The sequence below is a fragment of the Nelusetta ayraudi genome, unplaced genomic scaffold (genome assembly GCF_046127955.1).
Source record: "Nelusetta ayraudi isolate G7.1 ecotype Tasmania unplaced genomic scaffold, CSIRO-AGI_Nayr_v1 ptg000135l, whole genome shotgun sequence".
NCBI classification, from domain to species: Eukaryota; Metazoa; Chordata; class Actinopteri; order Tetraodontiformes; family Monacanthidae; genus Nelusetta; species Nelusetta ayraudi.
This window is the reverse complement of record NW_027466185.1, coordinates 5,103,310-5,121,372: the sequence shown is the minus strand read 5'-3', so window position 1 is coordinate 5,121,372 and position 18,063 is coordinate 5,103,310. Positions and strand designations below refer to the sequence as shown.

Genomic DNA, 18,063 nt, shown 5'->3' with positions numbered 1-18,063 from the left:
CTAAGTGGATCATATTACCCTATTCCGATTTTTTTTTTCATATATAAAGTGGCACATTTTAGAATTGTTACAATTCTGAGATGTAACCATAATGTAACAGTAATTGAAATCATAAGCAGAAACATTGAATATACAGTTGTGGAAAAAGGTTTTCGGACACCCTTAATATTTCACTCTATCAATCCATTTTTGATCAGTTGTGTGTTTCAAAAGATTTGGGGGCATAACACCTGGATGGATGGAAATGGAAATTATTTTGTTGTCTATTGTTAATAAGACAAAGAAAATAATAAGACATAAGAAAACTAAGTCTACTCTTGTAGTTCTCATACTCTTGCACTCTGGATATGTTGCAAGGGACGTCATCTTCATCCAGTTCTGGGCTGGACGGAACCATGAACGTGCAGCACGTGGGTCAATGTTGGTGACGTCACTAAAATAAACAGCACTTGGAGACTTCAGACTGATTCTTAGCGTGACACAGTGCTTCACTAATCCATGAGGTGTCAAGAAACATTTTTTTCCACCACTGAAAGAGAAAATGGAAATTGCGCCACCTTCACACATGGATGGAAATCTACGGAAGAGAATTAGGGCCACACAAAGAAAAAAAAAATTAAGATTGAATTATTTTCCAGTTTAAGTTAAGTTAAGTTTCCAATTCGAGAATAAATTTGAAATTTCGAGATTAAAGTCGAAATTTCAAGAATAAAGTTGAGGTAAAAAAGAGGACATTTCATGAATGAAATTGGAATCTTGCAATTAATGTCAACATGAAGTAAGTCAAAATGTCAAGAATAAAGTGGTCTAGTGGAGTACGTCCGTTTTCGCCAGTTTCCTTCTTACCTGATTACCTTGTGGGATACGCCTGTTTTCGACAGATTATTTTTAACTGTGGGTAACTGGGTTCATTCACCATCCATCCAGTGTACTCGCCAATTTCCACTCTATTTGCATCGACTTTATTCACGAAGCCTCGCTGTTGTTTTTAAAGTTAACTTTTTTCATGAACTTTTGACTTTATTCATGAAATTTCAACTTAAAACTCGAAATGAAAACTTCAATAAAAATTTCCTTTCCTGTAATATTTTTTTCTCTTCTTGTGGCCCTAATCCTCTTTCGTAGAAATCAGATCAAACTATCAACCAATGTTTGTGTAGCCCTAGTGGACATAGTTGGTATTACCTGCCATTTATCTCATTGCTTCTTTCTACTCTGAATTCAGGTTGTTTTTTGTGCCTCTTTGGTTATTTTTTTTCTGTAGAGGAACAAACTCTGAATTTGTTCCCCTCATCGCCTCCTTTGAAATCCGTGTGCTCTGTCTCTCCCTCAGGTATCGTCAACGTGCTGTATCTGTTCTGCGCCGCCCTGACGGAACACAAGATCCTGTTCCTGTCCAGCAGCTACCAGAGGCTGACGGACGCATGTCGAGGACTGCTTGCCATCATGTTTCCCCTCAAGTACAGGTACCCTGCGCTAGTTCCCACCCCAAAAAAACATGAATAAATAAAAAGCAGATGGCATGAGGATGATTGCAGTTCTAACAACAAATATCTTCCTCTTTGTCCCTTTCTCAGCTTCACCTACGTTCCCATCCTGCCAGGGAAGCTCCTAGAGGTCCTGAGCACCCCCACCCCCTTCATCATCGGTGTCAATTCCTTCTTCCGCTCGGAGACGCAGGAACTGGTGGGTTCTTGTCCTCGCCTACTGCGCCACACTTGAGACATGCTGTCATTTCATATGCCTGCACCTTCGTGGCACAGCTGTCCCAGTGTGGGTTCACCCAATCATAAATGTTTTAGTTCAGTGTTCTTGTTTTTTTTAAATTTCTGAAATTTGAAATAGTCATTTTGCCCATAAAATGTTGTGCTATTGTTTTGCTATTCGTGAAAGGAGATGATCAGCGGTGCATTCTGAATGAAGAGGCAGAAGCCCTTTGAGTAGAATGTGGTGGGGGGGAGTTTTTCCCCTTGTGCATTTGTGATGTGCTGCATTCGGCCTCACTGTTAAAGTATTTTTGTTGCAGTCGACAACATTTTACCTGCGTGCCGCACATGTACCGTTCCCTCCAGTTCAGTACTGCATGTTTTAAGCAAGACGTCCTCCCCTCGCATCACACCTGCAGTACAAGAGCAACAAGACTTTAGTTTTCTTACTTTGTCTCATTCACGACGACATGGGTTAGGGTTAACACATTTCCAGCCAGTTGTTTGTGCACCTCTGATGCAACCAAAGCTCTTGAAACGCACCAACAAAATTCTCGGACAAATACTTCAACAAATAAGAACTCGTCTGCATTCATCACCAGATTTTTTTTCTCAATAAACCTTTGGGTTCATCACGAAATATGCCTGGCACGCCCAGTCACAGCTGCAGGTGGAACAGTCCAGGCCAGGGCAGTGACATTGTCCTCTTCCTCACAGCTGGACGTGATCATTGCCGACCTGGACGGCGGAACGGTGACCATCCCCGAGTGCGTGCACATCTCCCTGCTGCCCGAGCCGCTGCTGCAACAGACCCAGACTGCCCTGTCCATGGTAGGTCTGACACGGCTTCTGGTCAAAGTACTTGCACTGGGTGCGCAGTTGGAGGATGGGGGAAGGAGGGCAGGAGGGCTCATTAATATCCAGTCAGGGATTTCTATCAGGCTTTAAAGTCCTTAATAATCCTTTATGGCCTGAGATGCCAGGACGTTTTTGAAGATTTGTTTTCCTGTTTTTGGAGTTAATTGATTGGTGTGTTTGATGTGGGTTCAGAGGTCGAGATTGTCTTCCCTCATTTTTTCAAACAGAGGAAAGTGCCTATCTCCCATCCACCCACTACCCATAAATAAGAAATCCATATTTTAATTGAATTGAATTTGAAATTGATGCAGAGTGTGACTCCACCAGGCACAACAAATAAAGAAAGTATAATAAAGTATGCAAATACTGCATACTTTATTATGCAAAATAATGTAAAATGCAACAATTCAAAGTGCAAAGCATCCAGGTGCTCATGTGAGGGCTGCAGGTCAATGTGGCATGTGGGGCATGAAGGTTCTGGATTTGATGGACCTGTAGCGCCAACTAGAGGGTAACTCTCCAAACAGATGATGACCGGGGTGTGTAATGTCCTTAATGATGTTTTTGGCTCTTGAGAGGATGCCTTCTTCAATCTTGACTTCTTTTCTCTGCTCTAACTGCTCTACCTTACAATAAGAAGTGATGCACTGTCCGGAAAAAAACGGTCCTAAGTGATGACCGTCGGTTTTGTTTGGGCAGCGGGTTGTAAACGGAGGGCCGAGTCCTCTGTTTGCTGGACGTCTGCAGAGGTGTTTGGGTGAATTTTTTACAACGACATCCTAAATGTCTGCGCCCGGCTGCGGCGGTGGCTGCAGACAGACCGCAGTATAACTCCTATCACCAAGAGCTTTTTTTTTGCTGTAGATTAAAAGTTAAAAGCGGGTCCATTCAACACTATCAGCATTTCCTGCACGCCTCTTTGAATGGTTATTCTTAAACAAGGATCATGCACAAAGATATGATTTTTTTTTATTATTTTTTTTATTTTTATTGACAGCCTGATAGCCGGAAAATAGTTCATTATTTCCTTCTTCCTTGTGTGTCACAAGGCTATAAATGCAGCTATTGCAGATGTTTGTTTTGGTTTTTTGATCCGTCCACCAGGTTTGTTTTGCTACGATGGCAGTCACATGGTCACTCAGCGAGTGTGCCGGCTCAAACACTATACAGTTGTAAAGGGTTAAACAATGACTGTAATGACCATGTTTTTAATGCAAGTGGCTCCGGTGCTCGTAAAATGTCATAATGGGAGTATCATAATCGTCTTTATCTTCCTTACTACAGTAGGAGTGGATGTCACCTGTGCGCATACAAGGAAATTCATGCACGGGGAGAAAACGCTGCAATTCGGTGCACGTCTTTGCATGCGTGAGATTGTTTAAAAAAAACAAGTTGTAAAAATGACAGCCATAAATGTTCAAGGCAGCGTGTTTGCAAAAGCAGTCAGTGTTTGAACTAGTGTTTCTTTACGACCAACTGAATCAGCTTTGGGGGGGAAACCCTCATTACTTGTCATGTTGTGCCGAGCTGCTCCTTTCTGAGTTGTCTTCTGTATTCTGTATTTATGTAAGGTTTGAGTTTTATTTTTATGTTTTTATCATGTTATTGTTGTTCTTAAATGTTTTTGCCTCTTTATTGCCCATAAGAAGTGCTTTGTTGTTGAACTCAGTTGTTGATTTGAAGACTTCATATTTGAGACGGCGAATGGATGAATGTGTTTATTTGTGGAAGGCTGCGCCGTCTTGGCGAAAGTATGTAAGCATTTTGATGACTTTACAAGTTTTTCGGGACTCGCTTGTGATTTTTCCCATGGACGGTGGAGCGCTTGGGTCCGTCGTAATCCTCCTCGCTTTCTAATCCTCGTGTAGTCGGCAGGCGCCGGTGTCCTCACTCAGTCGGTCAGCAAGAGTGTTTGTGTTCTGCCCGCTCCGAGGACTGATGACCCGAAGAACGAGTCAAACCCGACAGCTCGCGTGTCCGCAGAGCTGGAAAACCCGATCATTGGGATCTTGTGGCCTGTCTATAACGTTTCACTCACTCACAGGTGCCCCACCCCCCCACCCCCACCCCCCACTCCTCCCTGTGAAAGGTAGAAGCCGGTCTGGTTCCAATTCATCGGATTTACGTTGCTCTAGTGTGAACCGAGGCTGTGTACCTGCTTGCGCTCATTTTACAGCAGCCTCAATGAGTTTTCTTGTTCTGGCCCAAAAGTTAAAGGTTCTACAGTGTCCTACCACAGCGCCTCCTGGCTCCTGGTAGAGACTATGGCAGTATCTTGCATTTGCTTTGAAAGGTTAAGTGTGTAATATTTTGATGAGAGGAAACAGTGACATCCAGTGGTTACATACTTCCCCCTGATCTATTTTTAGAAACTTTATATGCCACTAGTCCTGCATCCTCAGAGCAAAGAACTCTAGGAGGATGCTGACGGATCAATGAGCTCTTCAATATATGGTGCAGCCAGAGAGTGTAGAGCTTGTTAAGTAGTCAGAAGGATCTTAAATTCTAGACTGAACTGGAGGCCAATGTAGAGATGCCTTCCAGGCCTGCTGAGAATGTGCTGCCCGTCTCCTCCAATTTCGAGTTAGGAGACATGCAGGGACGTTTTAATACTGAGGAATTAAATCAGATGCAGTTGGATGTAATCCTCTGTGTGTTGTAGGTTTTAGATCCAGAGCTGGAAGTTGCTGATCAGGCCTTTCCCCCAGCCTCCACCCAGCCCTCCGCACTCAAGATCCAGGTAAGACGAACATCAAGTGTGAAGTGTATATACTTATACTGTACTTGTTCAGTTAACAGCAGTGGTCTTGTTCGTACACTGTAATGTGTATGTGTTTTTGTAATTCATGAGATCAGGGAAACGTCATTTCAACTATTTCTGTATGTCCTGTACATTTTGAGAAGTTAACAATAAAATGAACTTTGAAACTTGAAAACTTTTCTGCTTGTCAACTGAGTACTAAATGTAGTACTTATAGAACTAAATTTAGGACTTATGAGGCTGTGAAAATAATATTTGGGCCTCTCTTGCATTTGAGTTTTTTGTGGTTACTGTTTTATTTTTGTCATTTACTCAGAAACGGCTAAAGAATTGTCCATTTTTCTTCAAGTGGGCACAAAATGAACCTCACAAATATGTCGAACACATTTCAAGCAACTATCAAGCAATGTCACATTTATTTAGCCCCCCAACCCTGAATTTTGTCTTCTTTTGCAAACGTGATTGGTGGGAAATTAAAGTTTTAAGTGGTAGTTCAATGGTGATAGTAGAGATTAAAAAAAAAACTGCAATACCAATATTTGGCTGATGCATCAGTGCAACAGTCTTCTTCCTGAATTAACCGACAATATTGGTGCTAAATGGATGAAATATGTTGGTCCGGAATTATAAAAACTTATATATCATACATATCCAGTCTTTTTTACTTGCAGGACCTCTGTTATCATTTGTGCAGTTTGTGCAATAATTTGTCCGCTGGTTTATTTAACCCTGATTTTTTTTTTTTCTTTCAGGATAAAGAGATCCGGGCCGTTTTCCTGTGGCTCTTCGCCCAACTCTTCGAGGGCTACCGCTGGTGTCTACACATTATCCGCATTCACCCGGAACCGGTGATCCGCTTCCATAAGGTCTGCCCCTTAAAATCGGATGTCTCCCAAAATTGCGAACAGAATAAAAAATTGTTTTTCCCCACCCGCAGGCTGCCTTCCTGGGTCAGAGGGCGCTGACGGAGGATGACTTCCTCATGAAGGTCTTGGACGGGATGGCGTTTGCGCGATTCGTGTCAGAAAGAGGCCCCCCATACAGAGCCACCGACCTGTTTGATGACGTGAGTCTCTTCTAGCTGTAGTAAATGCAGCCAATTTTTTTAATTGATTTCGGAGTTGCTGAAAATATCAAACTACAACAACAACGGCGTGGTTCTTGACCTGGAAAAAGGCGGTTTGCCCTCTCCGGGTCGGTGGAGACACCCTGCCTGGTGGAGGAGTTCGGGTATCTCGGGGTCTTGTTCACGAGGAAGGTGGAGCGTGAGATCGACAGGTCGGTGCGGCGTCTGCAGTGATGCGGTCGCTGTACCGGTCTGTCGTGGTGAAGAAGGACTAAGCCGAAAGGCGAAGCTCTCGATTTACCGGTCGATCTACGTCCCCACCCTCACCTATGGTCACGAGCTTTGGGTAGTGACCAAAAGAACGAGATCGCTGATGCAAGAGGTCGAAATGAGTTTCCTCCGTAGGGTGGCTGGGCGAACCCTGAGGGACAGGGTGAGCAGCTCGGTCACCCGGGAGGAGCTTGGAGTAGAGCCGCTGCTCCTCCACATCATAATTTGGCAGAAGAAGAACAACAGCAACGTGGCAACGCGCCTTTTGAGGCTTGGTCACGCGATGGCGTTATTTTCTTTGCTGTTGACGTTCTTATTTCTCGAGCTCGGCCATTCCCAAGAGATCTCTCTGAACCTGCGTCTGTTGAGTTCAGCCCGTCGTCGTCACCGTCCCCGATCCTGTGTGGCTGCGCTGTTCGCGTAAAGCACGATTCGTCACTCTGTTGTTGTTCGCCTCGACAAACATGGACAGCGTTCAAGAGGTGTGTGAAGCAGTCGCAGGTGTTGTCATCCAGGACTCCGCCAGTTGTGAAGTGGAAAAGGCTCATTTTGTGGAAAAGCACCAACAGGGTCTCTGACGCTTTGTTGACAAGAAAGATCCGCACCAGATGCACATTTATTTCCATTATAGAAACATATTTTCAGATGCACGCTGTCTGCCCGCGTGGGAGGTCGTCTGCGCCTTTCGCTTGTCTCCCTTTGCCACCCGGATCAGTGTCTTGAGGAGGTGTGAGGTGTTTCTTTTCCTGCAACGGAAACTTTTAAAGATTCGAGGTGTCACCATTTGCGGTGGCTTTGACACACAAGTGTTAAAGGTGATGATGATGGTGTGTCATCAAGCAACCTCACACACGGCAGATACTCAGCTTGAAAAGTTTCCTTCTGTACCTATATGTTTGTACATATCTATATTTTTTAAATTTTTCTGCTGGCAGTCTTCATTCTCAGACTCAAATGAATGCCGTTTGTGGCAAACTCACAGAATCAGAACTGCTGAGAAGCACTAAAATAGTAGCTCATTGTTGTCCAAAATGTCCATTCCCACACAACAAATTGCTGAGCGTCTTCTTATATAATGCCAATTTTTTCATTTGGTTACCTCGTTTGTTAATCACGTTTAGAGTCAAATATACCCAATCAGTGTCAATTTTTGACTCGGCTCGACAGAAGAATCTGCCTGAATAAACAAAAAATGCCACAACACCACCGCAAAAGTCATTATCCTGCTGAATTTCCCAAAAAAACAGGTTTGCCTTTGGATTTGCAGAGCTGCCGTTCGAAATCGTGATTATGACACAACCAGTTCATTGTTTTTGCTCTCTGGGCTGCGTCCCTCTCACTGTGCCGCTGCGAGGTGCCTTGACCTCCGCAGCGACAGGCTCCATGCTGGTAATTTGAGGTGAGCGTTGCCTCTCCGTCTTGTCCCCCCCCCAGCTGGCGGCCAATCATGTGGAGCGGATACGACAAGAGGAGGCCTGTCCGCACAAAGTCATGAATCATGTCAAGGAGCTGGCGGAGCAGCTCTTCAGAAACGTATGGGCTGCCACACAGCCTTTTTCCTTTGTTTTTTATCATTATTACATATTTATTATCTTGTATTTCACACTCCAATTAAAATGATTTTCTTTATTACTTCTGTTTCTCACCAGGAGAACCCGTACCCTGCCGTGGCCATGCACAAAGTCACGCGGCCATCGGAGAACGGCCAGAACCCTGCGCAGAACCAGAGGATATTCCCTGTGCTGGATGATGTTGCCGTGCAACTCTTCATCGACCACGCCACCGCAAAGTTGAAGACGGCGCCCCCGGTGGTCAAGGCGGAGCTCAAGGGCATGGTGCCCTCCGGGCCCCCGCTGGGTGAGTTGGCCACATTAGAGGAGTTATCTTTGTGTTTAGAACGCAATTGAGTAAATCTTAACTGTCCTCTGAGGTGGAAAAGTGCCTTGTGGATTGACATGATTAAAAAAAAAAAAGGGACAAAACCACACAAAAGAATAAAAACAATATAAAATAAAGTGCAATAAAATAGATAATAATTGAATGGGGACTTAAGCCAAGTTCTCCATCTTCTTTATTCTATATATATATATATATATATATATATATATATATATATACATATATATATATATATATATATATATATATATACATATATACATATATATATATATATATATATATATATATATATATACATTTTTTTTTTTTTTTTTTTTTTTTTTTTTTCAAACAGTGTTCATTGATTTTTAGTACTGCTACGACAATAATGATGAGTGCCAAAGCAGAAAATCTCGGCTCACCAACTTTGCCGTTGCACTCGCAAACATGAACAACAGGCAATTGTGTGGCCACACATTTTCCATCCAGACCCATTATATGTCATAAAGGTTTTCCATATTGTATGGGAGATGTCATCCTTTCCAAAGCCAAATAATAAATTGCCAAATAATCAAGAAACATATATTCTATAACAGCATCATGTTGTCAGTGTGGCCTTCTCCACAGTCTTGTTCAGCAGAACACACTTTCTTAATCTCTACTGTCGACTGCATGCCTCATCTATTTTTATCCTGTGAAGCACTTTGAGCTGCATTTTGTGTGGGAAAAGTGTTATAAATATATTTATATTTATGAATTATTATAATTGTATTATTATTATTATTATTATTAGTAGTAGTAGTAGTAGTAGTATTAGTATTATTAATAATAATAAGTAAAGATGTTTTTACAAAACAGCCACAAGTGAAAGTCGAGCAAAAGTGCTCAAGTTCAGTGTGTCCACCTCCTCGGTCGTCCCGCGAGGACGTGACTCTGCCGCCCGGCCTCACACTGTGTGTTTTAATTGGTTTGACCTCCGTGATGAATGAGGTCCCCGTCACTTCCTCTGGATCCCAACAGGAGACATCGTGGACAGGAACGGCAGCGTCATGGCCAACAGCGCACGCAGGCTGGAGGTGGTGAGGAACTGCATCACGTACATCTTTGACAACAAGATGCTGGAGGCCAAGAAGGTAAAGAAATACTTTTTGTTTTTTGATTGTAAAATTCTGGACAAGCGCCGTAAACTGTCACAGAACTCTATAATCTTGATTGTGTGGTCAGTGTTTTTTCTAATGCACTGTTGCCTCTTTCCAGCTCATGCCGGCTGTGCTGCGGGCGTTGAAAGGTCGGGCTGCTCGGATCTGTTTGACCCAGGAGCTCAATCAGCACGTCTTGCAGAACCGGGCCGTCCTGGATGACCAGCAGTTTGATTACATCGTCCGAATGATGAACTGTACCTTACAGGTGAGCTTGGACATCAGCGCTGTTGGAAAAAAATCTCTGAATGGTTATGATGATTGCCGATGATTCTTCTCATTAATAGGACAATATTCTGAATAGATCTGCAGAAAACTGCATTTTAGCTGTTTGTTTACAACCTCTCACCAAAAAAACACGTCTTCTTCAGGTTTCTACCCACTGCGGTTGTTGCAGAATGTGGAACTTTAAAGGTTAAGTGTGTAATATTTGGAGATTTTGAGAAGAAACAGCAACATCAAGTGATTGCATTTAGATTGCAGTGCTGTCAACCTCACCCAAACTTGCCAGTGAACTACAGTGGCCTGCGCACACAAACCCGGATATTATTATTTGAGGTCCCGAGCAGTTGCTCTAATTACGTAACGCTCTGTCAGGCAGCTGGATTGTCCACACCAGGCTTCCTTAGAAATATGGCAGTGCAAGTTGGCAGCTAACTGGGAGCAAGACCCTTGATTTGTGGATATTCTTATATATAAATAAGAGCCGTTCTGAAAGCATCCAAAATACAAATTAAAAATCCTCAATCAGACCAGATTTTACACACTGGACCTTTAAATATTAGTGATCTGGTTTTTGTTAAGTGGAAAAGTGAAACTGTTACTGTTTGAAAAATGATCTTGCAGTACAAGTCCCATGTTTTACATCATTAACTACTTTATCTTCTTCTTTTTGGTTTCTCCTCAGGACTGTTCGCATATTGACGAACACGGCATCGCAGCAGCCCTCCTTCCGCTTGTCACTGCTTTCTGTAGAGTAAGCTCATAGGAAACTTCACCAAAAGCCCCTCTCACCCAATTTTAACCACAGCTGCACAGAGCTATGAAGTCATTTCTAATTTGAGTTGTCTTGCCTTTTTTATCTGACAGAAACTGGGGGCCGGCATCACTCAGTTTGCTTACAGCTGCGTGCAAGAGCACATGGTTTGGACCACTATGCAGTTCTGGGAGTCCATGTTCTACAGCGACGTCCAGAGTCACATCAGGGCTCTGTACCTGGAGACGGACGAGGGAGGGCAGCACAACCACTCTGTGAGTGCAGCACTCCACAAACACAAGAGAAACGTGTCGCGTGTGAAGGTTCTGACCCACTGAAAGCGTCCGTGCCACTTGACAACTAGCTACAATACCACCTTGAGATCCATCCACCTATTATCGATCTCAAGTTGGCGTTGGTATCGGAGCGATACTGGCGTGTTGAGATCGATACTTCAGTTTCAGTTTCCTCAATACGGATTGTATTGTGGTTTCTGAACTATCTACCTTCGTTTTGTTTGATCTTGTTTTAATTTTCACTCATCATTATTATTAATCATTAGTTATCATTATTATGGAGGAAAATAATGTTGGTTTTTCTATTCTTTCTGTTTATCATGTTAATATAGTGGTACCAAAATATTTTGCAGTCGCCTAAAAACTTTTTCCAGATTCTCTCCGAGGTTTTAACAAAATAATGCAAAGGAAAAACCGCTAAAACACCCATAAAGGTCAGATGTTTGATGATGTGTCAAACTTAAAATAATAAACAGAATCAGTATCGCGATATTGGCCCTAGTATCGGATTGATATCGGACTGATACCAAAATATGCAGTACCGCACATCTTTATTGGCAGTCAATTCAGATCAGGTCAAGCAGGGCAGATCCAACCATTCAGACAGGAAGTCAATGAATTTCTGTGAAACCTCAGCATGACGTCTGGGCTTCAATGCTATTCAATCTGGCTTTCAAATAACAGATTTCACGTAAAATCTTCAACTAAAAATGGACTAAATGGACTTTCTGAGAACTATTCTTCTCTTCAAATAACCACAATTCTACATCGATTGTCGCGCAACATTGCAATCCTGTCCAATCAGACGCTTCCAGTGGGTCCGAGGGGATAAAAGTTTCCGTCGATGTCGTCTCGTCTCAAAGAAAGTCGGCCAAAGTCACCGAGCGAAGTCCGTTGGCCTCGGCCCTGCTGTGCTCGGCCCTGCTGTCGCTCGGCTTTCCGAGATCATGAATCACAAATGAGCCTCTTCTCAATGTGCGGTCAGGAGCCACATCAGCAGCAGCAGCAGCAGCAGCTGGAGGGCTCGGCCGGCGGGAGGGAGGTCAGCGCCCTGGAGCTGGCGTCGGAGCAGAACCGGCTGTGGCCCACGCTGGCCAAGGAGATGCAGGCGGAGCGCGTGCAGAAGGAGGAGAGCACGGTGTTCAGCCAGGCCATCCACTACGCCAACAGGATGAGCTACCTGCTGCTGCCGCTGGACACCAGCAAGAACCGCCTGCTCAGGAGCTCCGGCCTGGGCGACGTGGAGAGCGTCAGCAACAGCTACGTCACCAACAGGTACCAGACGCCTGTGCTGAAACAATAAACTGAACACTTTACGACACACAACATCCATCTCGTATGTTCACGTGTATGACTTTCATTGTTTTTTTAAACAAACATACATGTACAAAAGAAGCTTTTCAACTTTTATTTTTGTCTTTTTGCTAGTGCCTCTTCCTCTTTTGCCCTGCTGACAATGAAGATGCTTTTTCAATGCTGTAATTGTCTGAAAACTCTTAAAAAAAGAAAATAAAAAGACACCCAGCTGCACAGCAAAAAATTCCAAACTTCCCAAAAATCCTTCACCAACTAGGAGGCTTTGCTTGAATGCGGCTGCATCTTTGCTCTTCTTTCAGTATTGCGGGGAGCATGGCGGAGAGCTACGACACGGAGAGCGGCTTCGAGGACGCCGAGAGCTCTGACGTGGCCAACTCTGTGGTGCGCTTCATCAACCGCTTTGTGGACAAAGTGTGCAACGAGAGTGGCGTGACCAACGAGCACCTCAAGGCCCTCCACGCCATGATACCGGGTGCGGTGGGGTGGCGCTAAGGAAAAATCTTCTCGCCAAGTTTTTCCCCGCTAACGCCGCGCATTTGTGCTTTTTTTTTCACCTCTCACAGACATTGTCCAGATGCATATTGAGACGCTGGACGCGGTCCACAGGGAGAGTAAGAGGCTACCTCCCATCCAAAAGGTAAACAATTCCTATTTTTACGTCCCGCTGGACAAAGGCCTTGCAGAGCGGCGGCTAGCCACACCCACCACCCCCTCCTCTCCGTCACTCCCTACAGCTAGGGCTCTCGCTGTCACCGCAGGTACGTCTGCCAGCCACTGGCAGAGACGTGTGACCCCCACCCGCCTGCTCCACCCCCTCGCATGCCGAGTGACACCCTCTTACCCGTCGCCCATTCGAGTGCCTTCACCGGGAAGGGTGCCGTTCTTGAGCTCCATTGGGCACGTTTTGCAGTTTTGCTAAGAGAGGACCTGCTGTAATCGCTCAGCCCGTTTCTAGTTTATTATCCCCCTGCCTTTATCGCACGGCAAGAATGATTCAGCGTGTCATTAGATTTCTTTAGAAGAAGAAACTGCGACATCCAGTGGTTACATTGTAGATTGTAACCCTCTTCCGAGCTTGCCAGTGAACTACAGTGGCTTGCAGACAGTGATTTTAAATCTGCAGAGAGCCTAGTCTGATATTTATTGAAAAAAAAGAGGTAAAAATGAGTGATGCAACTATTCATTTATTTATTTATTTATTTATTTGCTGCATCAACTTTTCCAAGTGCAGTGTTAATTAACAGCCCCTTTAGACTCTCTCGTCCTCCAAAGCAGTGCAGCAGCACGCGGTCCAGCATGAGACTGTGAAGGGTGCAGTGTGGGATTGCTGTCATGTGAACCAGCATGGGTTTTTTTTCTCTTCTCAGCATAGACAAATCCAATGACAACTTTGTGTATGTCACCATCTTGTGGCGCCGCCATTACTTACTTTACATTGCATTACGATATTGGTGTGTTAGCATGCGGGACGTCTCACGAGAGTCAGTGACAGCCAGTGAAAGTAGCATCGTGGCTGATTGGGTGGATGATGAAAGACAGCGGCCTCCAGTTACTGGTGAATGTAGCCTGTCAGGGAGCTTATGGAAATGGGTTGAAGTCGAGCAATAGGGACAGAATTAACATGAGGTCAATATTTGCTTTCATTAAGCCGGTAATTTAAATTAAGCTAAGCTAGCTAGGGTTATGTTTGCTAAAGTACACTTAAGCACGAGCAAACCCTTAATAAATCTTTCTTTAAAAATGTTCTAATGTGGTGAACATCTAAATGGCCCCCTTATTGATAGTTAATGGCAGCTTCTATGGGGGGAACACCTATTATGCCCAAACCTAGTATGAGCAATATGTAAAGTTCCACTGTAACTTTGTTGCATGTGAATAAAAGTTACATTTGTTAGTTAATTTGTTCACTGTATGGCAGCAGACAGTTGCATGCTTTGTGCAGTGGAGACTTTCTGTATTTCACGTTCCTTCTTCTTCCCCAGTTTAATTTTAATGCAACTATTGCCGCTGTTGACTGCGGCACAAGGATTTTAAAAAATAAAGCGTTTAGTTTAGTTTGCCAGCAGAAAACACTCATGGAGGTGGAGGCGCAACACTCCAGTAGTGGCTTGGTTACTTTCGCTCACTTTCACCGGATTCGTCCGAATCAATCAACTTGGTTGATCAAATTTCACTTGTGCATTTTTTTTGAATGAATAACGCTAGTTTGAAAAAGAAAAAATGCAATTACGGCTCGTGAAGAGGTCACAAACCCTCAGAGGTCGTTGACCTTTCAGCACCAAAGGTGAAAGCTTCACTCCTTTAACCCCTCCCTTTCTCCTCTTTTTCTCCCCCTGTGTGTGTGCGCAGCCCAAGCTGCTGCGGCCGCTGCTACTGCCGGGTGAGGAGCTGGTGATGGACGCCATGCGTGTCCACCTGGTGCCCGATGGCCGCGAGGAGGCCACGGGGCTGATGGGAGGCCCCCCGCTGCTCCCGGCAGAGGGCGCCGTCTTCCTCACCACCTACCGCCTCATCTTCAAGGGCACGCCCACCGACCCATTGGGTGAGTTTGTATATGCGTATGCATGAGTATATAGAACACAATAACTCAAACTCCTTTTAACGGCACTCATTTTTTAATGTGCGATTAACGCCTTGTTCACACCAGAGGCAGAAGCGCCGTGAATTGTCGCAGAACGGAGCCCGCTTAGGAGCATTGAGGCTTGAGAATACCTCAAAGTTTGAGGTTTTTTTGTAGAGTGTCTGGACAGTATGAAATCGTTTTGGAATGTTCCAATGAAAACAAAAATAGAATATTTCCACAAATGAGTTATTGTTGTTCCCTCCAATTTTTCCTAAAGTACAAGAACCACAATAAATATCTCTATTAATCTATCTTTTAGTTATATATAGAGCAGGGTAAAAAAAAATTGCACTCAATTTGCGATTAATCACGAGTTAACTCAGGACGCTAATGTGATTAATCACGATTAAAGATTTGAATTGACTGACAGCATATATATATTTATGTATATATATAAATATATATATATATGTGTATGTATATATGTATATTTGACGTTACATTAGATTTCTATGCCGATCAGCAGGACTATTTCTGAATCTAAGTACTAAAGGAAGAAACTGCTCGAGCGTGAGCCTGGGTGGAGATGAGAAGAGGAAGTGTGCATCAGTGAGCGTCAGGTGGTCGATTGATCAGTGATGCTCTTCGTCCTGCAGTTGGCGAGGAGGTGGTGACCCGCTCCTTCCCCATCGCGTCGCTGACCAAGGAGAAGAGGATCTCAGTCACTTTACCCATGGACCAGTACGTCCAGGAGGGGCTCCAGCTCCGGTCCTGCACCTTCCAGGTCTGCGTCAACTCTCTACCCTCAAACCTGCAACCCCCACTTTTCTTTATTTGCCCGTCGTTCCCGGTCTCTGATTCCTCCTCCTCCTTTTCGCCGCCCCAGCTGATGAAAATAGCGTTCGACGAGGAGGTGGCGTCGGACCTGGCCGAGGTATTCAAGAAGCACATGCACAAGCTGCGCTATCCCCAGCACGTCCAGGGCACCTTTGCCTTCACCGTGGGCCAGAGTGGCAAAATGGTGGTGGAGCACAAGGCCAAGGACAAGAACCAGTCACTCAGGTAAGGCAAAGGTCAAGCAAAAATGTTTGAAATGCAAGTTCAAGGATTGAAACGCGTGACAGAACAAATCCTAACGGGCCATAAAATCACATGAAGTGGCAAACTGATGGAGGACTTGTCCAAGGGAGGAAGGTTCACACCTGTGACTGCTTGATTGACTGCTGTCCCAGCTGTTCTGCTCATATTTGACATATTTACCCAGTTATTGATTTAGAGTGTTGGCCAACTCTGGAATGTGCTCGCCGTATCTAACTGGGCTAAAGATTGCGTCGGGTGACGGTGCGTTGTGTAACCGAAACCAGTTCACGGCTCAGGAGCAGGTCAACAGCTTTTTAGAAACGGTGAAGCTGTTTTTTTTTTTCCCCTATCTTTGGCTCAGGGAAATCAATTAAGCAGGTGAAAGTAATTTTCTGCTGTGAAAAATAAATTACTATTTATCATTATTATTATTATTATTATTATTAGTTTAACTGACAAATCTGTTCTTTCTTCCTCCTGCTGATTTGGCCGACCCATCTACAATCCACACATTTTTAACCAGCAGAACTGCAGCAAAATACGGGTTTAAACTCTACTTTATGAAGAGACACATCTCTGCTAAGATAATAACAGAAAAAATGTCTTCAGTGGTTGTAATTATATGTAATTATTAAGTATTTTTAACGGTAATTGCAGATTGTAAACTGTTTTTCATCAGTTTTTAGTCAAACCTTGTTTTTCACTGTCTTAACCAAACACATCTTCTGCTGTGTGGACTTTACCTTGATGGGTACACAGAGCCAATTCAGCCCTGCGTAGGTGGGACTCGTGCATGCGTACATACAGTGCTCAGCTCACTGAGGCTTGACTAATGCACTGAGGTGAAAAACAAACCGGCTCTCGCTGCGACAAGACTGAGACCAAGACTTTGGGAATATGGAGTCGGAGACCTTCTTCTCCCTTCAAACGTCAATTCATATATCATTGTAGTCATTGATGTGTCAGTAATTTGCTCAGGTTTGACCCATATACTGGATTTAAACTGACAAAGCATGCACTCAGGCCCGCACACACACACAGCTTTTCCCTCTCATTTACTCACGAGAATGAAAGGGAGCATGTGAGAAGCCTTTGAATAATTCATCAGCGGAAAATATGGGAGCAGTTATCGTGCCTGTTGTTTCCATCTCTGGACTCTGTGTACTGTGTGTGTGTGTGTGTGTGTGTGTGTGTGTGTGTGTGTGTGTGTGTGTGTGTGTGTGTGTGTGTGTGTGTGTGTGTGTGTGGCTAAAAACTTAATGACTGCAAATTATGCACTCAGACGAACAGAGTGTCGAATCAGCCCATTGTGAGCGCAGAAGAACTCTAAATGCGCGTTTGTGTGCTACAAGGCCCGACAGGAAGTGGATTACTCAGTGACTCTGAATAGGGCACGCTGTGGTGATGTGGGTTTTTTTTTTTTTTCTTAAAAAGGTTCCCTTTTTCTTCCTTTGTCAGGACACTTTCCAAAAACTTGGTGAAGAGTGCCAAGAAGACCATTGGCCGGCAGTACGTGACCAGGAAGAAGTATGCCCCACCCACGTGGGAGAACAGGAGCAGCCTCCAGTCGGAGCTGGACGAGGATGAGATCTCCGGTAAACCAACCTCATGGGCCTTGTTTAACTGACGCTTAAAGGTCAAATGTGTGACATTTGGAGATTTAGAGGAAGAAACAGCGACATCAAGTGGTTACATTTTAGAGTGCAGCGCCTGTTCACTCCCCCTGCCCCTCCTGAGTTTGCCAGTGAACTATAGTGGCACCCAAACCTGGATACCTCGTCCACCTTCTTTTTTGTTGGACGCCAGCGTTCACCCTAACTACCAAACATGCTGTCAGGGAGCTGGATTGTCCACACCAGGCTTCCTTAGGAATGATGGTGGTGCATGATGGCAGCTTAACTGGGAGCAAGACTCTTGATACTTATGTATGAATAAGAACTGTTTTTAAGTAGGAAAACAAAATTACTTTTATTGTACTGCAAGTTTACACTTTTATGTATGTATTTATGGGCAGTATGTTAAGCTTTTAGCAATATAAAAATCATAAATCAAGCCAAATATTCCACACCTGACCTTTAAACCACATGGGA

At 44.2% G+C, this 18,063-nt stretch overlaps 1 protein-coding gene across 9 annotated transcripts in view; it reads left to right on the top strand.

The window, feature by feature from the left end:
* sbf1 (SET binding factor 1) overlaps nt 1-18,063 on the top strand; it is a 63,591-nt gene that overhangs the window by 33,706 nt on the left and 11,822 nt on the right. For 7 of the 9 annotated variants that reach the window (XM_076012014.1, XM_076012017.1, XM_076012018.1 and 4 more), the window contains 19 exons: nt 1,334-1,466; nt 1,578-1,686; nt 2,424-2,537; nt 5,227-5,304; nt 6,078-6,191; nt 6,263-6,391; nt 8,096-8,194; nt 8,311-8,518; nt 9,563-9,675; nt 9,800-9,949; nt 10,649-10,717; nt 10,831-10,992; nt 11,999-12,288; nt 12,630-12,802; nt 12,894-12,967; nt 14,680-14,872; nt 15,550-15,677; nt 15,780-15,955; nt 17,432-17,568. In XM_076012014.1, coding sequence (XP_075868129.1) covers nt 1,334-1,466; nt 1,578-1,686; nt 2,424-2,537; nt 5,227-5,304; nt 6,078-6,191; nt 6,263-6,391; nt 8,096-8,194; nt 8,311-8,518; nt 9,563-9,675; nt 9,800-9,949; nt 10,649-10,717; nt 10,831-10,992; nt 11,999-12,288; nt 12,630-12,802; nt 12,894-12,967; nt 14,680-14,872; nt 15,550-15,677; nt 15,780-15,955; nt 17,432-17,568 — 2,649 coding nt within the window. The remainder of the gene's footprint in view (nt 1-1,333; nt 1,467-1,577; nt 1,687-2,423; nt 2,538-5,226; nt 5,305-6,077; nt 6,192-6,262; nt 6,392-8,095; nt 8,195-8,310; nt 8,519-9,562; nt 9,676-9,799; nt 9,950-10,648; nt 10,718-10,830; nt 10,993-11,998; nt 12,289-12,629; nt 12,803-12,893; nt 12,968-14,679; nt 14,873-15,549; nt 15,678-15,779; nt 15,956-17,431; nt 17,569-18,063) is intronic. The other 2 variants (XM_076012015.1, XM_076012021.1) reach the window with 1 other exon arrangement.